The 27,139-nt window shown below is 46.9% G+C and overlaps 1 protein-coding gene across 1 annotated transcript; it reads right to left on the bottom strand.

Moving 5' to 3' along the window:
• Window positions 1-3,267: 3,267 nt before the first annotated feature.
• Window positions 3,268-26,790, bottom strand: drosha (ribonuclease 3 drosha). Its single transcript, XM_073082408.1, has 19 exons — window positions 25,534-26,790; window positions 24,927-25,008; window positions 24,201-24,405; window positions 23,697-23,832; window positions 23,324-23,479; window positions 14,311-14,531; window positions 13,796-13,923; window positions 13,019-13,148; window positions 12,191-12,362; window positions 10,965-11,172; window positions 9,750-9,990; window positions 9,077-9,297; window positions 8,288-8,419; window positions 7,616-7,787; window positions 6,861-7,042; window positions 6,163-6,327; window positions 5,449-5,609; window positions 4,492-4,637; window positions 3,268-3,899 (listed from the first exon to the last, which is right to left on the bottom strand). The coding sequence occupies exons 1-19, from the start codon at window positions 26,517-26,519 to the stop codon at window positions 3,484-3,486; spliced, it is 4,260 nt and encodes a 1,419-aa protein (XP_072938509.1). The 5' UTR covers window positions 26,520-26,790; the 3' UTR covers window positions 3,268-3,483.
• Between the last annotated feature and the right edge of the window lie 349 nt (window positions 26,791-27,139).

Raw genomic sequence — 27,139 nt, 5'->3', positions numbered from 1 at the left:
ACTTAAAACTACGGAAACAATATTTTGACAGTTTGAAACTTTCACAGATATAACATACAACTATGGAGAAAATATTTCAATAGTTTGAAACTTTCACAGCGAAAACTTAAAACTACGGAAACAATATTTTGACAGTTTGAAACTTTCACAGATATAACATACAACTATGGAGAAGATATTTCAATAGTTTGAAACTTTCACAGCGAAAACTTAAAACTATGGATAAGATTTTAAAGGTGGTAGAACCCTTTGTGGTTCGACTCCGGCGGCACCACCGCTACTCCGGCGGCCACACCTATTTCTACCTAATAACAGCAGTGTTAAGCGCTGCTGTGTTCCGGTTTGAAGGGTGTGGTAAGGGAGACAGACTTTTCCGAGGCGTTCCAGCTTAGTCCTCAGGGGTAGCGGCGCATCTGTGGCCGACCTCAGGTAGGAATATCTAATCCTACCTGGGGTTGATTACAGATGTCCATGGGCGGCAGTAGCCACTTACCATCAGGTGGGCTGCATGCTCGTCTGCTACTCTTATATTATAAAAAAAAAAAAAAGATATTTTAACCGTTTGAAACATTCACAGCTAATAATATACTTATACTTTTTATTTGCTTATGATTATTCTTATACTTAACATTCACTCAACTCAACCAAAGTAAAGTAAAAAAATACATAGAACATCCTCCTTTCCAAAGTCGATTAAAAATAGTTTTTCGACCCGTCAGTCAGGAATTAAGCTGGATTCGATCAACCGATGGTCAGCGCGTGAAGTCATCAAGTACTTAGCGTACAAAAATCTTAATTAGATGTACACAATTACGAAGAGAAATAAAGCAAATTATTTCGTAAGTTTTGTGATAATGTATAAGACGGAATATATATTATTATCATGTTCACTCAATAACTGTAGATCGGTTAATTCAAAGTGAATTAACCGATTAGGTGAAGGTATTGTTTTGGAAATTGCGAATTTGAGTATTTTAGAATTTTTATTCACTGTTTGCAAAACTATTTTTTTGTCGTTTGCTAAATGTTTATTTCGTCTGAATCGCGATCTTTGTATGGCTGAATAGAGAGGTTCAATAGTGATTGACGAATTCATTATTGTCGATAATGCGTACGCGCTTACAATCGGGCTTTCGGTAAGCGTCACACTTAAGGACCGGCCACACGACACGAGTAATTCACGTGCAACAGGGCTTTAGAGCTTTATAAGTAAATCCTAACGCCTTGTTATAGCGCTAATTGCCAATTTGTTGTACCGAGTTAGTAAGCAGGGACACTGAGTGCGTGTGCGCGTACTGTTTCGTTTATAATGTAAAGTTTTTGCTAAATTACGCCCGACACAAGTACGTACCCAAATCTATAAGAAAAAATGCAACGCTCCTGAACAAAGCGCCCTCGTGTCGCGACAGAACGCCTTGCACGTAAGAGGTAGGGCCCTGTTAAACACACTTATACATTATACTGTACTGAAGACGCTCATACATTTTCAATGATATAGCTATACCCGATCGGCGTCAGCACTGACCGTCGGTCGAGCACTAAATATAGCCTAATGGCCCATTTAAATGGAGAGAGTTTCTCGTCTCAAAGAAACCATTATGGAAGGAATATAAAATATTTCGTTCGTCTAAACATTCGATCTTCTCGCTCGTTGTCTTAGGCGATAATTGCCTCGCATGGCATATTTTATTGCATCCGTGTAAACTGTAAACAGAATTTCAAAGCAATAATCGTATTTCGAAATTGTATGCCAGTTGCTACTATGAGTGCAGTGCGCGTGTGTTTTAATTTTTAATTATATTTAATTTTTCTGTTTAATTGATTCTTGTATTTAAATGGAAACAGAAGAAAAGTTACCCAATAGGTTAAAAAATAGACAGCGAGAAGTAATGGTTTGGGAGCATCTAACACGTTGTTTCTTAAATTACAATTGCATAATAACTAAACTCGAATGAGAAATCTCGCGTCGCAATCGTACGATATTCGTATGAACTTCAGAATATGACAACGAGATCGTGTTTATACAAGTCGAGATTCTCATAAGCAAGAATCTTCTTACTATAATTTCGTCGTGTAAACAAACACAGACGATTATCGCATGGCGATAAGTCATATGGGAGTCTTGTATGACATAATCGTAGGCGAGATTTTAGTTCTCGCCTGTGTGTAAACATTTTTATAGGATTATGTTATGGCGATTGCTTGTGATAGTTGCTTACGATTTCTCGACCCGAAACGTGCGAGAAATTCTCTCCATCTAAATCGCTCTTAAATGTCACATTTATGTGACTACCATATTATAAAAAATATTGTTTGTCCCCTGACGTATCACGTTTCTTATAGACTCCCCGAACGATTCATAATTAAGCGATCCAACTAAACTAACCTATTCTTAATCACAGTTAAATAGTACCTAAAAAATCAAACAAGCACTTTTGCCTTCTTTACCTTAAAGATAAATGTAATTGCACTTAGAAATTAATCCCACCTATTTCTTTAGATAATGACATATATATTCGATGTTATGATCAGATGTTATGAATCTTAAAATATTTAATTTAAAAAAATACCTTAATAATTATATGGGTATACTCACAAAATAGTTGTTAAGCCAATGTAATCTATTTTGCTTTCAGAAGCGACGACTAATAAACAAAACCACATCGAATATCGCGGTCGTATGACCGTATACAAATATACATACATGCTCGTATACAGGTTGATTTTTTCAAATAGGCCTTCAGGGCCAAATCCGAAACTATAAGGATCAGCGAAAAATGCTGAATAAAGTTCTCGGTTTCTTAGGAGTTATTTTTTAATAAACATAGGTAACAGATTAATTAGTAAATTCTTATTTGTTTTTGTTTACAACTTCAACGTTAAATATGATTTTCTATATTTGTTTGTTTAGGAATCAATCGGTTTTGACTCGAAAAAGTAATTCTCGCAAATTGTCAACTTTACATCTTTATTATACAAAACTCCGCGCATTGCAAGTTGAAAATCTATTATAATGGTCCTAAAAATAACCTTTACTACGTCGAACATAAAAATATAAATTCTTGGAGAACAAAACGTCCGCTTTTGAATGATTTGAAATAAAAGGCCACAAAAAATTGTTAATACGTGAAATGTTTAAATTAATGAATGGTGGGAACTTAACTGCCAAATTAATACGAAAAAATATATATTTTCTTAAAATTGAGGCTTTTCCTTTAGTTTGTGTTTTATCATTACTTCCCAGAATTTAATCCTTATAAGCAATACTATCAGATAGTGGAAAAATAAAGGGGACGTCTTTTTCAAAATGATATCGTTTGATTCCCGGCTAGGGAAAAAGATATTTTAAAAACGAATGATGCACTTTTACTTTTTAACAAAATCGGCCTCGTAACTCCTTTCAGCAATTTTTATAGTTTCGGATTTGGCCCTAAAGGGTTATTTGAAAAATTCACCCTGTATTATATGAAAAATAAATTAGATTTAATCATCATCAGAGTCCGATCTACGACACTTTTCTTTGAGTTTCTGGTATTCATTGCGCCTAATGAACTCATCTTTCATCTTCTGCATGTCATTTAGGAGGCTGCTGACTTCGATATTCTGTAGCTGTGGACTCAAGTCAGCTTCGGTGGACAAGCCAGAATCATCTTCCGATTTCGGTTCAGGGATGCTGCGTTCACCGTCAGATTTCTCTGCTTCTGTATCCGTGCTCTCCTCTGGTACCTCCTTAGTTCCCAGTCTGTAGGCCTTGGGTACCCTGTCGTCGTTCAGTTCATGTTTCGAGCTGTTTTCCTTCCCTGGGTGTAACGCGAGGTACCTGGCGTTAAGCTTGTTCCGCTTTCTACGTAAGCTCTTCGCTATGACCCGCTTTTGGTGGTCCAGTTGAGGGAACAGTTCTGAAATATGAAGTAAACAAGTTTTACTAATAATCTATTTTGCGAAGTTTAGTTATGGCGACAGCACCAGATTACATTTTTGCTTTATAGAAGAAATGATCGAGTTTCTACGATCTACATTGTAAGTGAAGCAGACTTACTAAGTTATAAATGAGTTCTGGAATGCTGCCTGGCTATAATTGTTATTACAGATTCAATATCAAAGAACACATAATTTGTGTTATCTGCACCAAACTGGTAGTCCTCACTGAAGTTGTTGCACACAACTACAAGCATATATTCCGTAGCAACGTAAGGGCACACTAACGCAGCTATGTACCCGCGTGCGAGAGCGGGCAGCGGAGGGTGTCGGGGGGTTCCGCGCTATCTTCGCCCCGCTAATACCTACAATTTGCTATTCGACGCGACACGTTTCTACATTCAGAGCGGACTAGCAGTTTGGTGCGGACTATACTATCCTTGATAATTAAAATTATTTCCTAAGTAAATATTTTTAATAGATTACCTCCACAAAAATATTTAACTTAGAATACATTTATGAATAATGCATACCGCTTCGTTATTTTTATTGTATAAGAAATGTAATATTTACCGTGTGCACAGTTAAGTGCCTGTTCAGCGGCGTTCATTTCGGCCTCCTGTATGGAGTGTCCTCTCGCGGCCGCTAACCGTCTGCCACGGAAGTACACACCCACTGTATACACCCTCGTGTTCGTGGGACCGAGGCACTCAATCACCCTGAAAGTCACATTGCACACTTGAAAATAACCATTAAAAAAAATTGCCCAAGTGCAAGTCGAACTATGTACCACCAACATTTTCATTTTTTAATTTTTAATATTTGTTTTTTTTTATATTATAGCAGCTATTGAAGTAAATACATTGGGAAACTTGGAACTATTTACTTATTACGGTAATAGATAAATCGTCGAAAAATAGCGGTTTTGTTGTATGGTTTATTTTCATTTTTTTTTTCTAGTATTTGTTGGTAAAGCGGTCACCCTTATACATCTCTGTAAAAATTTCAAGTGTCTATCTATTACGCATCAAGAGATAGAGCCCTGTGACAAACGAACATACAGACGGAATGATGATTCTTAGTAATAGATTTCCATTTTTACGTTTTGGATACAGAACACTAAAAATATGTGACGGCGGTTAAAAATCTGCAAACATATTATTGCAAATTATAATAATAAATATAGATGTTTTGGAGCCAAATTAATTCTTCTTACAGGGTCCAAATGCATTTGCTTACGTATTTAGTGATTTGATTATTTAGTGATATAGGAACATATTTAGTGATTTATCAATATTGAAGTGTATTAAAATAATAATTATAGTTGTTACAAGGAAATTCGTGCATCCTGACGATCTTGAGGAGAATGGGACAACATTATTAAAATCGTGTATTGTCATCGGTTCTTGATAAGTGTTCAAAATTTTAAATTAAATTACAGTATAAATCGTGTCCAAACATTCTGTTACATACATACATACATGTCCAGCTAATAAAAGCGTTGTAATTAAAGTAAGTCTCGATACGCACTTGTAGAGCGGTATGTCGGGCTCGCCGCCCTCCATGGAGCGCAGCGTGAGGCAGCACTGCTGCAGCTTGGACTTGGGGTCGTTCCAGTCCTGGTTCATGATGAACTCCTGCAGCCGCGGGAACAGGCACGCGTTGCAGAACGCCTGGCAGTACTCCAGCTTCTGCAATGTACAATATGTCCGGCTAGTATCGTAATCATAATAAATATTGGAGGTTTTTGGAGGAGGAAGAAACTAACTAAGAAAAAATAATTGGCTGGCACTTTGGCTAAGAAAAAATAACTCCAAAATTCGTCTGATATAATCCAATACCCGAAAACATACGCTTGCTTTTTTCTTATGCCCATGGATATTTTTTCTTGTCCCCATGAATACCCACTAGGATTACTACACACTAGAAAATGAATTAAATTTCAAACAATATAATGGTTCATGACTACATGCCCTCACGGCAAATAAGATTTTAACGTTGATTTAGATTTGGATGATGAATTTATATGTGTTCATGAATTCATGATACAATAATTTTTTAACACAATGTATAATACGTGTTAAACTGCGAGTCCGCTCTGAATATGTAAATGAATCGCGTCGCCATAGAAAACTGTATGACTACACCTGCTCGCAACAACTTCAGAGCGGACTAGCAGGCGCGAACTATTATTATGTAGGTATAAAGGATTTATATTTTATGTATAAATCAAAAATAACTTACTTTATCAACATAGAGGGCACCGAGGAAAGCTTCAAGTAAATCAGCTTTGTGCTTCTTAGTTGTAGGCTTCGCTTTCGGATTATTGTATATGGCGTAAGCGGACATATTGAGGTCGTCGCATACCATAGATTGCGTGCGATTGTTTACCAGTGAAGAGCGGAGTAACTGAAAAAGTCAATAACATTTAAATAGTTAATCAAATTATTTACGTAATCTTTTTCGTACAGTAATATAATATGCATTGAGGTCGCGTTCCGATCCGGCAGTAATTTAAGAAAAAATATTGTAACTGACAATTTGTAAGTGCCGCCGTTGGCCTATACAAAATAAACATATTTCATTTCATTTCAATATGTAATTACTATGTAATCAGTTCTGGCGATTATTTGACCACTACAGGCCGTCAGTTTCAAGACAATAGTACTTAAAGCGCGACTCATGTTTTAAAAAATCCACGTATATTTAATATCTCTTTTAATATCCCATTTCCCAATGTTTTTCATAGCAAGACCCTTTTATTTTGTAAAAATATTTAAGGCCTTCAGTCTCCGCTGTTGCTAAATTGTGTTTTATTACCTCCCTTTATGACCCCTCTAGTGAGGGGTTTCGACGTTCCAGAGTCGCCCGACCCACATTTTGAAAAAAAAACCTTATCAAGAATATATAAACTGTTGAGAAACACATATTCAACTACTTACAGACAGATGCCCCTCATGATGGTCCGGGAAGTGTCTATAGAGTCTATCAGACACTACCAATTGGAGTACGGTGTCGCCAAGGAACTCCAAACGCTGGTTAGACCCTAAGGTCAAGTGGGTGAATCCCACTGAACGGTCTGTGAACGCGCGGGCTAATAGTCGGATGTGTCTGAATTTTACACCTGCAAATATTTCATACGTAATTAAAACACAGGACCTCAATCAACTATGACAATATCTTATATATAAAATTCTCGTGTCACAATGTTAGTAATCGTACTCCTCCGAAACGGCGTTACCGATTTTCACCAAATTTTATATGCATATTCAGTAGGTCTGAAAATGATAAAGGTTGTTCACCCATTTTTTTATTTATATGGCAACACAACGTTTGCCGGGTCAGCTAGTATTATATATAACTTGATTGAACAAATCATCATTTTTTCATATATTACCAATCAGACGAATTAGGTTCAACATTTAGCAATATTTTACAAACATTTCATGCAGTATACTAGCAGACGCATGGAGACCTATGTTCAGCGCTAAATTTAAGTTATAAATAATAGTGGTAGAGTTCAGGGAAGTTTTATTGTAGATTTCATTTTTATTACTTTAATTTGTTAAAAAATATGCATTTTTTAAAATATCTCTCATATTTTTAGAAACTTTATCTCTATTTTTCACGTTTTTCAACTTGTTGTCTAGACTATCTATGATATCGCATCTTATTATATGATACTAATGGCACTTACCAATAGATTCCTCGAACTCAGTGAGTTTTTGCAAGAACTCAAAGTCCTTTATATACTTCCTGTCTCCGAGTGGCTCCTGCTCTTGCAGTGGGTGCGCTCGCTCCTTGTTCCAAACTTCCAACAAATCTGGCTCATTGTACCACAAAGCTAGCCCGAACACACGATCTGCTACCTGCAATAGTAGTTTGTTTAAAGTTATGTGCTAGTTCGCTCTGAATATAGAAACGAGTCGCGTCGCCATAGCAAATTGTATGACTACACCTGCTCGCAACAACTTCAGAGCGGACTAGCAGTTTGGCGCGGACTATTGTAAGCGCATTTAACGCTTGTTATCAATAAAATATCCCATGTAACCAAACCTACCAAAGATCGATCAACATTTGACAATTAGATTGCATAGTAGAAAATGTCACATTTAGATCTTTGATAGGTAAAATTTTAATAATAAATAATAAAGGGCGTAAATGAGAACGGTCACAGTCTAGCACGCTAGACTAAAACAGGAAGATTTAACATAAAGTATTGTGGGTTGGTATTTTTGGGATAAACCATAACTCAAACACATTATAAATCAGCTTTAGAACTAACACCGTTAAGTAATGATAATTTTTATAAACAAATAGGTAATTTAGTTCAGTAAAACTTACAGCATAATTATGGAAAATATATTACCTCCAAACCGCCATCGAGGAAAAGCCCTCCCATCAATGCTTCGAAGCAGTTGGCCATGGCGTGCTTCATCACGACTTCCCGACATAGGTCCGAACCGTGAGCGTATAACATGAATTGCTCCAAATCTATATTCTGTGCGACAAAAATAGTTACATTGGATAGAGTGCATAAATTGTTTGTATAAATGAAATGTGACGAGGTTCCCGTCTAAAGTCTAAAATATGCATAAGTACAACATAAATGCGAGGATTCTCAAACGTAGTTAGTAGTATACTGTTACTGATTTAAAATTTGCAATAACCATTTATTTCCGACTTTACTTTTGAACGAGTTTTTAAGCTCATTTCTAAATAAATTAATTACTTCCACAAAATAACTCAAAGTATGTACAAAAGTACGTTAACAAAATACTTGACTAACAATATTAAACAAAATTACTTGTTCATACAAAATTACCTTAGTATAAAATGTTTCATATACAATATTTGAGTAATTGGGATATAAATACTTGTAAGTAATATAAAAATGGAAAATGTGAATTGGTCTTAATTTATTTAAATTATTTTATTATCGTTGTATTACTTTAATATCATCAAAAGTAAGAAACTACCATTTAAAACGTATTTTCTTGATAGGTCAACTTATTTAGATTATTTTGTTATCATTGTATTTCTTTAATATCATCAAAAATAAGAAACTGCCATTTGAAACGTATTTTCTTGATAGGTCAACACCTTTGTTTACATTTTGGACACCTAATTATGAATCGGATTATAAGTTACAAAATACCTTAGCCAACTGCGCCAGATGTTGATTCTGCACTATAGACGCTCTGTACGTGGCCAGTCCGCCCTCAGCCAGCCCGGGGAACATGCTGAACAGGTGTATGGAGGAGAGGAACTCCACCACAGCGTCCCCGAGGAACTCCAGACGCTCGTTGTGCTTTATCTCCGATTCTGTCTCGCTGTGCTTCCCGAATCGCGACATTATGTTGATGAGGGTTACAATACCTGAGAAATATAATTTTGATGATTAACTAAAATTATAAACTCTTACTATGATATGGCAGTATCTCTTCTTTATCTCATATGCTTTACTTAAAACAGTTTTTTTTAAAAACACTTTTAAAGCTTTCTTTTTGCGCTTCTTTCTTTGTTTCTATCTTGGAAAACGATTTTAAAGGAACTTCCATGAGAAAGTATAGGAGTAATATAAACTGAATTCCCAATAAATGAAATATATTTTTGGATTTTCATTTTTTTATAAACCGATATCGATATAAATTTATATCACTACAAGTATGTTTATTTCAATAAGCACGAAATAGTAAAAGTATACAAAATATTTGTTCCAATAAATAATACTGTTTAAACACCTTTTTTTACTAAATTATCTAATATATTTTTTTAACATGCCTTAGACAGTCTTAAAACTATCGTTCCCCTGACAATCTAGTACATACCCTTCTTCCTAGTATAATGTATCCGTCTATCGCCATACTCAGGTTGCCGTATGCCACAGTTAGTGAGGCTGTTCCTCGCGTGGTCGGGGTTGGTACCAAAGTTCTCTCTGTACGACGGATGGGTCAATGCAGTTTGTAGTAGGAGGCGTTGCTTGAACACATAACCGATTTTTTTCTCGAGGCTCTCCAGTGACTTGTGGAAACGCAAATGTCGGACTAGCACCGGAATTAACATCGCGTGCTGAAATAGTACATTACAATACGAGGACGAAAAATTTTTTTCTGACAAGTGTGAGTTTGCAGGCCGAGCCGCAGGCGAGGACTGCAATCACACGAGTCAGAAAAACATTTTTCGTCCGCGTGTTGTATAAAATTTTATATTACGGGGTCGGAAATGGGGGGTTTGCGCACGCGAAGCGTGTGTAAAACGTCCATTTACGCACGCCGTGATATAAATAAATATTTTCATTAAATTATGATATACAGGGTGAATGTTTTAAACGGGCCTTCAGGGTCAATTCCGAATCTATAAAAATATAAATTAGCCTTTAATACTATTTATAACCGAAACACATGATGTATTTTTTTCAAGATTTCCTATATTTTCGTAATGCATACAAGAGTGGTGTAAAATTTTCGTTCTCAAAATGAAGCAAATGCCTATGATCGAATGGAATACGAACGTAAACAACAAAATGAAAGTGCAGTTCAGTGTCATGAAAATTGGATTAATTGCTAATGTTTGTAATTATCTATTTGACCAATCAAAAATAACTGTCACATAAAAACATTCCTTTTATACGCGACACTTCTGATAATTAATTTGAAGGTGGTAGAACCCTTTGTGGTTCGACTCCGGCGGCACCACCGCTACTCCGGCGGCCACACCTATTTCTACCTAATAACAGCAGTGTTAGGCGCTGCTGTGTTCCGGTTTGAAGGGTGTGGTAAGGGAGACATACTTTTCCGAGGCGTTCCAGCTTAGTCCTCAGGGGTAGCGGCGCATCTGTGGCCGACCTCAGGTAGGAATATCTAATCCTATCTAGGGTTGATTACAGATGTCCATGGGCGGCAGTAGCCACTTACCATCAGGTGGACTGCATGCTCGTCTGCTACTCCTATATTATAAAAAAAAAAAAAATATTCTATTATACTTAGCAACACCATTATAGACGATATTTAAGGCCACGTAACGCGAAATAGAAAAAAAAATACCTGAACAATATCACACATGAGCCCCGTAGTATGGAACCCCTCTGAGGATATTGCAACAGTGACATCTCTTTTCATCTTGCTCTGTGTTCTCATCTCTTGCAGCTTAGCTTCCTTTGCGGCCAGCTTCTGACGTTCCGTGAACGTTGGCTTCGCCATATTCGCGATCAGGTGACGGTATTTCACGTAGTATCTCCATGCTTTCTGATATCTACAAATGAGACGATTTATTATTTTTTGCCCTACGAAGTCACAAATGCAACATTTTTAGTTTAATCGCGATTGTTTAAGCGATCACTTTATTATCTGTAGTATACTTAAATGTTTATGAAAATAACAGTTAAGTAAAATATTTATCTTAAAAAATCTATCTTAAGCACTTAGGCAACTTGGGATGGCAAGTTAACGAATTTCTTGTCTTCATACAAATCTTCCCTCTACTTACAAAGAAAAAACGTTTTAGGATCACTCAACATTATTGCACGACTCATGATGCGAAGCATCAGAGAGTGCTTTACGATCGAAAAATTTTTTTCGCTTCATTTTGGCGGCTATTTTTATTATTATAGCCTTAATAGTTCACGGAATCAAGATATTTTGCATACTATTGTCGAGATAATTTAATGGAGATTAATTCCATACTTTTTAAAAATTGATTTACTGCAATAGAATTGGAAAAAAACACCAAAATAGGTCAAAAAAATTTCCTGTCCGTCATGTGTGAAACCTGAAAACACTGTAACTTGTGAAAAAATCCATCATTTCAGTTAATTTTTTTTTTTTAAATTCTAATCGACGATTGTAGGTCACTGAATGCGAATGATTAATTAATTCATTGTCGTTTAATTGCAATTAATAAAAAACGAAAACTACAAGACTGTATATCTATAGATATTATGTACATTTATTCCACCAGGGGCGCTTGTGCAGTACCTTCTTCCTACTACAGCTGTTTTTTCGGCAATTAATTTTGAACGACTTAAGTTTTTTTTTTTTTTTTTTTATTTCATAATTAAATGAGCATTATGAGTCGTGCACTTTTGGATTTTCCAAACTTTTTTAAAACTCCTATTATGTTGGAAAGGATTAAGGAATTGGTCAACCTCATTGATTAAAAGGCTTTTGAACAATTCATCGAGAAAGCACAGGCATTTCAATATTCCTATTCATTTACATACAAAAATACATAAAAAAAATATTTGATTATTATGTACATCAAAATAACTCACTCGGGATTCCCAGCGTAACTGAGCTGAGGGGGCCTGATACCAAAGTGAACTATCTCAGGGTAGTAAGATTTCCTATCCCTCGGATCATCCTTTGCATTCACTGGTGGGCTTCGGTCAAGCTGGTCCACTCGCACCGAACACGGTTTCTTCCCAGGGTATGTGACTATCATACCTGAAATACAATATTATTAAGATTAAAGGTTATGATAACAATAATCTATGATTGGGTTTAAAGAAATGCCGATAGAAAAGGGGGAAAATGACAAATGCAAATCACATCAGTACATGAAGTCAGTACGAGACAGCATTAGCCTTCTACGCTACAGCATACCACTGGACTTAGGATTAGGATTTAGTATAATCTAGCCTAATAACTATTTTAACACGCTTTTATTAGTTTTAGTGAAGGAATGTATTCGTTGTAATTTGACTGTGGTAGATGCGAAATACAAATGATCAGGCAAGTTAAATAAAACCGCATAAATTCATTTATGAACATAATTCTTACTGGCGTTCTCCACCCGTACGAGTGTATTTCATGATTAATTGCCGTTTATTTCATGATTAATTTGATGGATTGAATGAATGAAACTTCTAGTCCGCTCTGAAGTTGTTGCGCGTAGTTTTAGTTAGCATATGGAGTATATATGTAACGCAAGCGCACACTAACGCAGCTATGTACCCGTGGGCGAGAGCAGGCAGAGGACGGATGCCGGGGTGGGGGGTTCCTGCGTTGTCTTCGTCCCGACAATTTGCTGTTGCGACGCGACTCGTTTCTATATTCACAGCGGACTAGCAGCTTGGCGCGGACTATACTAATATTCTCACCTTTAATCTTATCAACCAATTTTTGCCAACTGTAATGGTCCATTCTATGAACATCATCGAGTGTATCCGGCGGAATCAGCAAACCACTTTCATCCACTAAGTACTTCAATATTTCACACATCGACAACACCTGAAAAATACATACAGATATCCCACAAGTTCACATAATTGATGTTACCTTATACCTTGTAAGAAGAGAATATATTTCAATTTTTTTTTATGTATTATAAAGTTCCGCACAATAGTATATTGTTCTTGTTGCATTGTCACTTCTAGTCTCTAGAGATCCATGACAGTTACTCTGTCGCCTCGGTTGCCACGCAGTACTGTTTTACTTCTACCCTCTTATAATATTGGCAAAATAATAATACATTGTTATTATGGCATTGATGTTTTTATTAGGACATCATTTGTTTATAATTGTATGCTTACCTGTACATTATATTATAATTAGATTAAGTAGATTTTAAGTTCTCATTTAAGTGAATTTATGAATTCTTAATGAGAATAAAGTTTCTTAAACCATAAAACCATAAAGTTCCGTATTTTTAAGCATGACATTTTTAAGCATTACATATTTTGTAAATATAAAGAAGTATCACTTCTTGTCTCCCCTTTTACTTTTGAGTGATACTGTCTACTACTACTATCTAAATTAGATTTAGCCGTTTCAAACAAAAAAGAGTTGTTAAAGCAGTGGACTTAACCTAATACGGGTAGGTCCTGGACTCAATCAACAAAATAAAATGGATTGAAAAAAATATATGCTATAAATACCTCACACCCGCCCTCTGGTAGGTATCGCACAAATCGTGGCATGAAATGGAACTGCGAACAAGAGGTCTCTGTTCGTTTTCCCAAATCCAAATCGACTAGCTCAAGTAGCTCATAGAACAGATATTCCTCTGCAAACAAAAAAATAACGACACATTTGTAGATTATAACATACCTGCAAACCTGAAATTTTGCTTGTAATGAGTGAATGAACGAATGAATGAATTATCACTATAAGTCGCAATATATCAATAAACAGTCTAATCTAATGTTGTTCAAATTCAATAGATGCAATATTTTTTACTATTATACTTACACTTGCGAGCAATGATTGTATTTAAGAAGTACAAGCTTTCATCCCCTAGCCTTCTGAGGGAACAATATTTTAAAACCAAAGAGCACCCTTGCTACTGCTATAATATGGGTAAATCTATTCAAATTGAGCATTTTCAGTCAGTCAGTCATAATATTTTACTAAGTAGATATGTTACTAAATATTTTTATATTTGAATACTTACCAAACAAATCGAGCTCCCGTATGGAAAAGTTGGAAGGAGCGGGTTCCTCTACATACAATATCGTGTATTCGATATTGAATCGTATTACTTTGCATTTAGGCAACTTAGCCAGTTTGTAGTGGGAGAACATGGAAAACCCGGAGAAGAGGAACTCGTGTTCATCGTGAGCGATGATTGTTGGCGCCTTAATGAGGAAGTTTGTTGGCGGTGATACCGTGATGCTGAAATTATATGTTAAAGAAGTTGTTAAAACATTGTTTTCAATTTATTTATAGGCAATTTGTTTAACTAAAAAATATATTATGTAAATCGTGTGTATATAATCCTATTGGATACACTTCAGCTATTAAGCCTATTTGATAATTTCGTCCAAGTCTTTTCCGTTCAGCGGCACAGCGGCGGGCCGTTCACCGTGTACAGTACACTGACCGGTAGTGGTACAGGCGGTGCAGGTTGTTGGCGGTGGGCACACAGTGCGGGAAGGGCAGCTCGCCCGCGTACACGCCGTGCCGCATGCCGTGGCGGCGGGCGCACAGTACACTGACCGGTAGTGGTACAGGCGGTGCAGGTTGTTGGCGGTGGGCACACAGTGCGGGAAGGGCAGCTCGCCCGCGTACACGCCGTGCCGCATGCCGTGGCGGCGGGCGCACAGTACACTGACCGGTAGTGGTACAGGCGGTGCAGGTTGTTGGCGGTGGGCACACAGTGCGGGAAGGGCAGCTCGCCCGCGTACACGCCGTGCCGCATGCCGTGGCGGCGGGCGCACAGTACACTGACCGGTAGTGGTACAGGCGGTGCAGGTTGTTGGCGGTGGGCACACAGTGCGGGAAGGGCAGCTCGCCCGCGTACACGCCGTGCCGCATGCCGTGGCGGCGGGCGCACAGTACACTGACCGGTAGTGGTACAGGCGGTGCAGGTTGTTGGCGGTGGGCACACAGTGCGGGAAGGGCAGCTCGCCCGCGTACACGCCGTGCCGCATGCCGTGGCGGCGGGCGCACAGTACACTGACCGGTAGTGGTACAGGCGGTGCAGGTTGTTGGCGGTGGGCACACAGTGCGGGAAGGGCAGCTCGCCCGCGTACACGCCGTGCCGCATGCCGTGGCGGCGGGCGCACAGTACACTGACCGGTAGTGGTACAGGCGGTGCAGGTTGTTGGCGGTGGGCACACAGTGCGGGAAGGGCAGCTCGCCCGCGTACACGCCGTGCCGCATGCCGTGGCGGCGGGCGCACAGTACACTGACCGGTAGTGGTACAGGCGGTGCAGGTTGTTGGCGGTGGGCACACAGTGCGGGAAGGGCAGCTCGCCCGCGTACACGCCGTGCCGCATGCCGTGGCGGCGGGCGCACAGTACACTGACCGGTAGTGGTACAGGCGGTGCAGGTTGTTGGCGGTGGGCACACAGTGCGGGAAGGGCAGCTCGCCCGCGTACACGCCGTGCCGCATGCCGTGGCGGCGGGCGCACAGTACACTGACCGGTAGTGGTACAGGCGGTGCAGGTTGTTGGCGGTGGGCACACAGTGCGGGAAGGGCAGCTCGCCCGCGTACACGCCGTGCCGCATGCCGTGGCGGCGGGCGCACAGTACACTGACCGGTAGTGGTACAGGCGGTGCAGGTTGTTGGCGGTGGGCACACAGTGCGGGAAGGGCAGCTCGCCCGCGTACACGCCGTGCCGCATGCCGTGGCGGCGGGCGCACAGTACACTGACCGGTAGTGGTACAGGCGGTGCAGGTTGTTGGCGGTGGGCACACAGTGCGGGAAGGGCAGCTCGCCCGCGTACACGCCGTGCCGCATGCCGTGGCGGCGGGCGCACAGTACACTGACCGGTAGTGGTACAGGCGGTGCAGGTTGTTGGCGGTGGGCACACAGTGCGGGAAGGGCAGCTCGCCCGCGTACACGCCGTGCCGCATGCCGTGGCGGCGGGCGCACAGTACACTGACCGGTAGTGGTACAGGCGGTGCAGGTTGTTGGCGGTGGGCACACAGTGCGGGAAGGGCAGCTCGCCCGCGTACACGCCGTGCCGCATGCCGTGGCGGCGGGCGCACAGTACACTGACCGGTAGTGGTACAGGCGGTGCAGGTTGTTGGCGGTGGGCACACAGTGCGGGAAGGGCAGCTCGCCCGCGTACACGCCGTGCCGCATGCCGTGGCGGCGGGCGCACAGTACACTGACCGGTAGTGGTACAGGCGGTGCAGGTTGTTGGCGGTGGGCACACAGTGCGGGAAGGGCAGCTCGCCCGCGTACACGCCGTGCCGCATGCCGTGGCGGCGGGCGCACAGTACACTGACCGGTAGTGGTACAGGCGGTGCAGGTTGTTGGCGGTGGGCACACAGTGCGGGAAGGGCAGCTCGCCCGCGTACACGCCGTGCCGCATGCCGTGGCGGCGGGCGCACAGTACACTGACCGGTAGTGGTACAGGCGGTGCAGGTTGTTGGCGGTGGGCACACAGTGCGGGAAGGGCAGCTCGCCCGCGTACACGCCGTGCCGCATGCCGTGGCGGCGGGCGCACAGTACACTGACCGGTAGTGGTACAGGCGGTGCAGGTTGTTGGCGGTGGGCACACAGTGCGGGAAGGGCAGCTCGCCCGCGTACACGCCGTGCCGCATGCCGTGGCGGCGGGCGCACAGTACACTGACCGGTAGTGGTACAGGCGGTGCAGGTTGTTGGCGGTGGGCACACAGTGCGGGAAGGGCAGCTCGCCCGCGTACACGCCGTGCCGCATGCCGTGGCGGCGGGCGCACAGTACACTGACCGGTAGTGGTACAGGCGGTGCAGGTTGTTGGCGGTGGGCACACAGTGCGGGAAGGGCAGCTCGCCCGCGTACACGCCGTGCCGCATGCCGTGGCGGCGGGCGCACAGTACACTGACCGGTAGTGGTACAGGCGGTGCAGGTTGTTGGCGGTGGGCACACAGTGCGGGAAGGGCAGCTCGCCCGCGTACACGCCGTGCCGCATGCCGTGGCGGCGGGCGCACAGTACACTGACCGGTAGTGGTACAGGCGGTGCAGGTTGTTGGCGGTGGGCACACAGTGCGGGAAGGGCAGCTCGCCCGCGTACACGCCGTGCCGCATGCCGTGGCGGCGGGCGCACAGTACACTGACCGGTAGTGGTACAGGCGGTGCAGGTTGTTGGCGGTGGGCACACAGTGCGGGAAGGGCAGCTCGCCCGCGTACACGCCGTGCCGCATGCCGTGGCGGCGGGCGCACAGTACACTGACCGGTAGTGGTACAGGCGGTGCAGGTTGTTGGCGGTGGGCACACAGTGCGGGAAGGGCAGCTCGCCCGCGTACACGCCGTGCCGCATGCCGTGGCGGCGGGCGCACAGTACACTGACCGGTAGTGGTACAGGCGGTGCAGGTTGTTGGCGGTGGGCACACAGTGCGGGAAGGGCAGCTCGCCCGCGTACACGCCGTGCCGCATGCCGTGGCGGCGGGCGCACAGTACACTGACCGGTAGTGGTACAGGCGGTGCAGGTTGTTGGCGGTGGGCACACAGTGCGGGAAGGGCAGCTCGCCCGCGTACACGCCGTGCCGCATGCCGTGGCGGCGGGCGCACAGTACACTGACCGGTAGTGGTACAGGCGGTGCAGGTTGTTGGCGGTGGGCACACAGTGCGGGAAGGGCAGCTCGCCCGCGTACACGCCGTGCCGCATGCCGTGGCGGCGGGCGCACAGTACACTGACCGGTAGTGGTACAGGCGGTGCAGGTTGTTGGCGGTGGGCACACAGTGCGGGAAGGGCAGCTCGCCCGCGTACACGCCGTGCCGCATGCCGTGGCGGCGGGCGCACAGTACACTGACCGGTAGTGGTACAGGCGGTGCAGGTTGTTGGCGGTGGGCACACAGTGCGGGAAGGGCAGCTCGCCCGCGTACACGCCGTGCCGCATGCCGTGGCGGCGGGCGCACAGTACACTGACCGGTAGTGGTACAGGCGGTGCAGGTTGTTGGCGGTGGGCACACAGTGCGGGAAGGGCAGCTCGCCCGCGTACACGCCGTGCCGCATGCCGTGGCGGCGGGCGCACAGTACACTGACCGGTAGTGGTACAGGCGGTGCAGGTTGTTGGCGGTGGGCACACAGTGCGGGAAGGGCAGCTCGCCCGCGTACACGCCGTGCCGCATGCCGTGGCGGCGGGCGCACAGTACACTGACCGGTAGTGGTACAGGCGGTGCAGGTTGTTGGCGGTGGGCACACAGTGCGGGAAGGGCAGCTCGCCCGCGTACACGCCGTGCCGCATGCCGTGGCGGCGGGCGCACAGTACACTGACCGGTAGTGGTACAGGCGGTGCAGGTTGTTGGCGGTGGGCACACAGTGCGGGAAGGGCAGCTCGCCCGCGTACACGCCGTGCCGCATGCCGTGGCGGCGGGCGCACAGTACACTGACCGGTAGTGGTACAGGCGGTGCAGGTTGTTGGCGGTGGGCACACAGTGCGGGAAGGGCAGCTCGCCCGCGTACACGCCGTGCCGCATGCCGTGGCGGCGGGCGCACAGTACACTGACCGGTAGTGGTACAGGCGGTGCAGGTTGTTGGCGGTGGGCACACAGTGCGGGAAGGGCAGCTCGCCCGCGTACACGCCGTGCCGCATGCCGTGGCGGCGGGCGCACAGTACACTGACCGGTAGTGGTACAGGCGGTGCAGGTTGTTGGCGGTGGGCACACAGTGCGGGAAGGGCAGCTCGCCCGCGTACACGCCGTGCCGCATGCCGTGGCGGCGGGCGCACAGTACACTGACCGGTAGTGGTACAGGCGGTGCAGGTTGTTGGCGGTGGGCACACAGTGCGGGAAGGGCAGCTCGCCCGCGTACACGCCGTGCCGCATGCCGTGGCGGCGGGCGCACAGTACACTGACCGGTAGTGGTACAGGCGGTGCAGGTTGTTGGCGGTGGGCACACAGTGCGGGAAGGGCAGCTCGCCCGCGTACACGCCGTGCCGCATGCCGTGGCGGCGGGCGCACAGTACACTGACCGGTAGTGGTACAGGCGGTGCAGGTTGTTGGCGGTGGGCACACAGTGCGGGAAGGGCAGCTCGCCCGCGTACACGCCGTGCCGCATGCCGTGGCGGCGGGCGCACAGTACACTGACCGGTAGTGGTACAGGCGGTGCAGGTTGTTGGCGGTGGGCACACAGTGCGGGAAGGGCAGCTCGCCCGCGTACACGCCGTGCCGCATGCCGTGGCGGCGGGCGCACAGTACACTGACCGGTAGTGGTACAGGCGGTGCAGGTTGTTGGCGGTGGGCACACAGTGCGGGAAGGGCAGCTCGCCCGCGTACACGCCGTGCCGCATGCCGTGGCGGCGGGCGCACAGTACACTGACCGGTAGTGGTACAGGCGGTGCAGGTTGTTGGCGGTGGGCACACAGTGCGGGAAGGGCAGCTCGCCCGCGTACACGCCGTGCCGCATGCCGTGGCGGCGGGCGCACAGTACACTGACCGGTAGTGGTACAGGCGGTGCAGGTTGTTGGCGGTGGGCACACAGTGCGGGAAGGGCAGCTCGCCCGCGTACACGCCGTGCCGCATGCCGTGGCGGCGGGCGCACAGTACACTGACCGGTAGTGGTACAGGCGGTGCAGGTTGTTGGCGGTGGGCACACAGTGCGGGAAGGGCAGCTCGCCCGCGTACACGCCGTGCCGCATGCCGTGGCGGCGGGCGCACAGTACACTGACCGGTAGTGGTACAGGCGGTGCAGGTTGTTGGCGGTGGGCACACAGTGCGGGAAGGGCAGCTCGCCCGCGTACACGCCGTGCCGCATGCCGTGGCGGCGGGCGCACAGTACACTGACCGGTAGTGGTACAGGCGGTGCAGGTTGTTGGCGGTGGGCACACAGTGCGGGAAGGGCAGCTCGCCCGCGTACACGCCGTGCCGCATGCCGTGGCGGCGGGCGCACAGTACACTGACCGGTAGTGGTACAGGCGGTGCAGGTTGTTGGCGGTGGGCACACAGTGCGGGAAGGGCAGCTCGCCCGCGTACACGCCGTGCCGCATGCCGTGGCGGCGGGCGCACAGTACACTGACCGGTAGTGGTACAGGCGGTGCAGGTTGTTGGCGGTGGGCACACAGTGCGGGAAGGGCAGCTCGCCCGCGTACACGCCGTGCCGCATGCCGTGGCGGCGGGCGCACAGTACACTGACCGGTAGTGGTACAGGCGGTGCAGGTTGTTGGCGGTGGGCACACAGTGCGGGAAGGGCAGCTCGCCCGCGTACACGCCGTGCCGCATGCCGTGGCGGCGGGCGCACAGTACACTGACCGGTAGTGGTACAGGCGGTGCAGGTTGTTGGCGGTGGGCACACAGTGCGGGAAGGGCAGCTCGCCCGCGTACACGCCGTGCCGCATGCCGTGGCGGCGGGCGCACAGTACACTGACCGGTAGTGGTACAGGCGGTGCAGGTTGTTGGCGGTGGGCACACAGTGCGGGAAGGGCAGCTCGCCCGCGTACACGCCGTGCCGCATGCCGTGGCGGCGGGCGCACAGTACACTGACCGGTAGTGGTACAGGCGGTGCAGGTTGTTGGCGGTGGGCACACAGTGCGGGAAGGGCAGCTCGCCCGCGTACACGCCGTGCCGCATGCCGTGGCGGCGGGCGCACAGTACACTGACCGGTAGTGGTACAGGCGGTGCAGGTTGTTGGCGGTGGGCACACAGTGCGGGAAGGGCAGCTCGCCCGCGTACACGCCGTGCCGCATGCCGTGGCGGCGGGCGCACAGTACACTGACCGGTAGTGGTACAGGCGGTGCAGGTTGTTGGCGGTGGGCACACAGTGCGGGAAGGGCAGCTCGCCCGCGTACACGCCGTGCCGCATGCCGTGGCGGCGGGCGCACAGTACACTGACCGGTAGTGGTACAGGCGGTGCAGGTTGTTGGCGGTGGGCACACAGTGCGGGAAGGGCAGCTCGCCCGCGTACACGCCGTGCCGCATGCCGTGGCGGCGGGCGCACAGTACACTGACCGGTAGTGGTACAGGCGGTGCAGGTTGTTGGCGGTGGGCACACAGTGCGGGAAGGGCAGCTCGCCCGCGTACACGCCGTGCCGCATGCCGTGGCGGCGGGCGCACAGTACACTGACCGGTAGTGGTACAGGCGGTGCAGGTTGTTGGCGGTGGGCACACAGTGCGGGAAGGGCAGCTCGCCCGCGTACACGCCGTGCCGCATGCCGTGGCGGCGGGCGCACAGTACACTGACCGGTAGTGGTACAGGCGGTGCAGGTTGTTGGCGGTGGGCACACAGTGCGGGAAGGGCAGCTCGCCCGCGTACACGCCGTGCCGCATGCCGTGGCGGCGGGCGCACAGTACACTGACCGGTAGTGGTACAGGCGGTGCAGGTTGTTGGCGGTGGGCACACAGTGCGGGAAGGGCAGCTCGCCCGCGTACACGCCGTGCCGCATGCCGTGGCGGCGGGCGCACAGTACACTGACCGGTAGTGGTACAGGCGGTGCAGGTTGTTGGCGGTGGGCACACAGTGCGGGAAGGGCAGCTCGCCCGCGTACACGCCGTGCCGCATGCCGTGGCGGCGGGCGCACAGTACACTGACCGGTAGTGGTACAGGCGGTGCAGGTTGTTGGCGGTGGGCACACAGTGCGGGAAGGGCAGCTCGCCCGCGTACACGCCGTGCCGCATGCCGTGGCGGCGGGCGCACAGTACACTGACCGGTAGTGGTACAGGCGGTGCAGGTTGTTGGCGGTGGGCACACAGTGCGGGAAGGGCAGCTCGCCCGCGTACACGCCGTGCCGCATGCCGTGGCGGCGGGCGCACAGTACACTGACCGGTAGTGGTACAGGCGGTGCAGGTTGTTGGCGGTGGGCACACAGTGCGGGAAGGGCAGCTCGCCCGCGTACACGCCGTGCCGCATGCCGTGGCGGCGGGCGCACAGTACACTGACCGGTAGTGGTACAGGCGGTGCAGGTTGTTGGCGGTGGGCACACAGTGCGGGAAGGGCAGCTCGCCCGCGTACACGCCGTGCCGCATGCCGTGGCGGCGGGCGCACAGTACACTGACCGGTAGTGGTACAGGCGGTGCAGGTTGTTGGCGGTGGGCACACAGTGCGGGAAGGGCAGCTCGCCCGCGTACACGCCGTGCCGCATGCCGTGGCGGCGGGCGCACAGTACACTGACCGGTAGTGGTACAGGCGGTGCAGGTTGTTGGCGGTGGGCACACAGTGCGGGAAGGGCAGCTCGCCCGCGTACACGCCGTGCCGCATGCCGTGGCGGCGGGCGCACAGTACACTGACCGGTAGTGGTACAGGCGGTGCAGGTTGTTGGCGGTGGGCACACAGTGCGGGAAGGGCAGCTCGCCCGCGTACACGCCGTGCCGCATGCCGTGGCGGCGGGCGCACAGTACACTGACCGGTAGTGGTACAGGCGGTGCAGGTTGTTGGCGGTGGGCACACAGTGCGGGAAGGGCAGCTCGCCCGCGTACACGCCGTGCCGCATGCCGTGGCGGCGGGCGCACAGTACACTGACCGGTAGTGGTACAGGCGGTGCAGGTTGTTGGCGGTGGGCACACAGTGCGGGAAGGGCAGCTCGCCCGCGTACACGCCGTGCCGCATGCCGTGGCGGCGGGCGCACAGTACACTGACCGGTAGTGGTACAGGCGGTGCAGGTTGTTGGCGGTGGGCACACAGTGCGGGAAGGGCAGCTCGCCCGCGTACACGCCGTGCCGCATGCCGTGGCGGCGGGCGCACAGTACACTGACCGGTAGTGGTACAGGCGGTGCAGGTTGTTGGCGGTGGGCACACAGTGCGGGAAGGGCAGCTCGCCCGCGTACACGCCGTGCCGCATGCCGTGGCGGCGGGCGCACAGTACACTGACCGGTAGTGGTACAGGCGGTGCAGGTTGTTGGCGGTGGGCACACAGTGCGGGAAGGGCAGCTCGCCCGCGTACACGCCGTGCCGCATGCCGTGGCGGCGGGCGCACAGTACACTGACCGGTAGTGGTACAGGCGGTGCAGGTTGTTGGCGGTGGGCACACAGTGCGGGAAGGGCAGCTCGCCCGCGTACACGCCGTGCCGCATGCCGTGGCGGCGGGCGCACAGTACACTGACCGGTAGTGGTACAGGCGGTGCAGGTTGTTGGCGGTGGGCACACAGTGCGGGAAGGGCAGCTCGCCCGCGTACACGCCGTGCCGCATGCCGTGGCGGCGGGCCCGCGCGCTGCAGCGGCACAGCGGACCACCGTTCATCTCGCCCGTGTTGTTGAACCTGAAGACACACACAATTATGTAGTAAATCGACGCCTAAATAAAGGCAATGTAAACTGTAAAGTTTTTTTTTGTAAAGTTGCTAAAGTCCTTTGTAGTTCCCCTCCAGGGGCATCACCACTACACGCTATCTGCCTTATACTAGCAATGTTAAGGATTAAAGACTTAAACATTTGAGAATGGGCAAGATGAAAAACTAATGCAAAATGTAATTTTACCATAGTTCAGGATGCAGTCTCCTGGGATGGCTCTGTTTCCTCTGCAGCTCTAGCATTATCCTATCATTGTATCCTTGCAAGCCATCTTCATCTAAACACTCATCACTATCTGATGAAGATGAAGTCTTTTCTTCCACTGAAAATTTTATTTAACCGTTAACAAGCTGTACAGCTATGGAAACATACTAATCCGAAGATAATTCAAAACATTTTTAAGATTTGGATACAGATTAAGGATCTAAATGAGATATCAAGATTTCAATCTGTGACATGGAAAAAGTCTAGTGATTCATAACTCCTTACTGTTATTGACAATTTTTTTCCTAATCTGCATTGCAAGCAATTATACATTACTTACTAACCAAATGGGATAAACTATCTGAGTTGATGAGTCTCATCCTTAGGTACAAACAGTACATGCTAATATTAATTACATAAAAACGGGTTATTATTCCAAACATATTAATTACATGTACTGTATTAATAAACTTAGTCCATACTTACTCTTATGTGAGCACATTTTAACTTTAGGGGCTTTTAGGGGAGGCAACTCATCAACTTCAGGGCGTGCCTTTCTGCCCCTTTCAATAAGTGTTGTGAAAAATAAATCACATAGTTTTTCCAACTTGCTTGTTTGCTCAATAGTGCCATTCTCATTTGTTTTATAGTACAATTCAGCTGGTGAACTTCGATACCACATTTTGACAGTCTAAAATAATAAAGAATACTTTGTTTGTAATCATAATCATTATCATCATCAACCCATTATTGTCCCACTGCTGGGCACGGGTCTCCTCTCAGAATGAGAAGGATTAGGCCATAGTCCACCGCACTGGCCAAGTGCATATTCGTGGACTTCACATACATTTTGATTGTTTTTTTTTAAATTTATAAATCTCTCAGGTGTGTAGGTTTCCTCACAATGTTTTCCTTCACCATTTAAGCAAGTGAAAATTAATTTCTAATATGCACATAATTTTGAAAAATCAAAGGTGGTTTAAGCAAGTGAAAATTAATTTGTAATATGCACATAATTTTGAAAAATCAAAGGTGGGTGCCTGGGATTTGAACTTTGGACCCCTCAATCGAGAGGCCGAGTTTCTTAACCACTAGGCTATTTCTAAAAACCTTTCTCAGTTAAATCTTGACTATTAAGTCTAACAATATTTTATTAAGTTATCGTAAAATAAGAGGATAAAGTGCAACTATATTGTTAATAGTAATACCCACTTGTTCTTCCTCTGAGTCGTGCTCTCTGGACCACTGCTCAATTTTCTTCATGATATCCTCTGAAGTCTTACAAAAGTTCTTCCTAAAAATTAGAATAACCATCTATGTCAATAATACATACATAACAATTCACAATTGTACTCAATGAAGTACAATTGTGCATTATAATGACTATTACTAGCTATATAATTTACCTAAATTGTTTAAACCATTTCGCAGTGTAAGAGTCAGATGAATGTATCTACATTTTTTCAATTTTACAGGTGAGCAAATATAATGTGAAAATTCGCCACTTCAAACTTTACCAAGTCATTAATAGAGATAATATACAGTAGTTAAAATAAAAATATATATTAATATATTGTCCTACTATTAGAGTTTTGAAAAATATAAAAAAAATGTTTATAAATTCTTACAAAGACACAATACATATATATTTTTATTTATTCGGTATTTTATTTATTAAATATTGAATATAGCGTTACATAGTTTTACCATTTTATAAAGGACTACATTGTGAACCGGTATGTGAAAAAAAAAATTATTTTTGATTTTTTGTACATACATTCATCTGTCTTTTACACTGTGATTTACTAAAGTCGTTTACCTGTAATCTTCCAATATTTTTTCCCGGTCTGTGAGTGGCTTGTGAGAATTAAATGAATGTCGCGAGCGAGGAGGTGTAGTTCGTGATCTGAATGCATCCGGTCTCCGGCTATGTGACCGGGAAACTCTAGGTCTGTCCATCAGTTCATCATATCTCCTGTCATGGCTGGTGTGACTGATACCTCGGTCTTTAAAATATGAAGGGCTACGCAACTTCAGAAGCTGTTCTCTTTTCTGTTGGTATTCTTTCAATCTATCATAATACTTTCTTTTTTCCTCCCTTTCCATTTCCTTATAATGTTTCTTCTTACTAGTATATCTAGGAGGGCTTCGGCTGTAATGGCTCCTGCTACTGCTAGGGCTACGGCTTGACCTATATTTATCAGGTCTATCTCTCCTCTCTCTATCATATTCCCTTCCCCTATGTGATGATGAGCCCGATGACTCTTTTCTGTATCTATCGTAATACTCCCTGGAGTGACTCGGGCCTCTTCTTGATGGAGGCTCCCTCATGCTACTACTACTTCTTACACTACGATAACTAGATTCAGACATACTAGGCGAAGAATCTCTCTCTTGTTTCAGAGCTTCCCAAGATCGAGGCTCGGGCTTAACTTCCTTCATAGGAGCGTGCGAATGTGAGAGTTTAGAGCTGTAAAAGGAATAATCTGAAAAAGCGCTTGAAGGGGAGTAGCAGCGAGAATTGGGATGTGTAGGTGGTAGGAGGTCCCGAGAAATGGGATAATAAGAGAACGGCGGCGGCGGCGGTAGCGGCGTTGGGGGTGGCACCATTGGTGGCGGTACAGGTTGCGGTAGTAGCTTCGGTGGCGGCATGTTCATGGGGCCTAGGGGCGGCGGACGCGATGTGTACATCGATGGCGGCTTGTACACCGGTGGCGGCGGAATTGCGGTCGGAACCAACGACATATTCGGAGGCGGCCTGTCCAACTTCGGTGGTGGCACGCTATATGGCATAGGCAGATCCATTGATGTCCACTTTCCAGTTATTGAATTCCAAATAATATTTACGAATTCAACCTGCTTACTTGCGGCCTTTATGAATGATTTATTTTTCGGCTTTCCGTTTGTATATGATGGTACATGTGTTTAGAATGGTATAGTCTTTCGTCTAACGTTTAAATGAAATTATCACATAATCACAAATTACATTTATTCCCGTTTATTTCTTCTTTTAATCAAGTATCAACATCCAACATCGCAAAATTGTATCAATCAATACATCGTTTATCGTTTTATTATCTGTGTTTCGCACAGAACACCTATACTCTTAAACCTGAGTAAGCAGGGTTGCCATTTCTTCCGAAATACGAACTAAAAAAAAGCAGCAAATCGTCCGAGAATAAAACAGCGAAAATTGGATCAAATCTTTATGTGGATTGTAGATGAAGAAATAGTCGACGGCAAAGGTCAGGACGAAACAATTTCTGAAATGCGTACAGAACAGTAGAAATATTTGAATGTTTTCAAGTGTCGATAGGTAAGCAAAGCAATACTTTATGCTTTGTCGTGGCGCATCTTTTGAAAATGAAACATAAAACAGAAAAATATTAAGTTATTTTTTAATGAAAATGTATCCCAAAAAAAAA

The sequence above is a fragment of the Epargyreus clarus genome, unplaced genomic scaffold, assembly GCF_041222505.1.
Source record: "Epargyreus clarus isolate Ecla_fem2 unplaced genomic scaffold, WU_Ecla_fem_2.2 ptg000001l, whole genome shotgun sequence".
NCBI classification, from domain to species: domain Eukaryota; kingdom Metazoa; phylum Arthropoda; class Insecta; order Lepidoptera; family Hesperiidae; genus Epargyreus; species Epargyreus clarus.
Note: the sequence above shows the minus strand (reverse complement) of the source record. Positions and strands in the feature narration are given on the sequence as shown.

Bases quoted from the DNA above. Each gene is read 5' to 3' on its own strand.
- drosha (XM_073082408.1), bottom strand. From the start codon at position 26,519: ATGGATCTGCCTATGCCATATAGCGTGCCACCACCGAAGTTGGACAGG. The intron at 25,009-25,533 runs GTAAACGACTTT...TCTAATTTTTAG, and splicing joins AAAATATTGGAAGATTACAG to GAAGAACTTTTGTAAGACTT. The intron at 13,924-14,310 runs GTAAGTATTCAA...TTTTGTTTGCAG, and splicing joins ACGGGAGCTCGATTTGTTTG to AGGAATATCTGTTCTATGAG.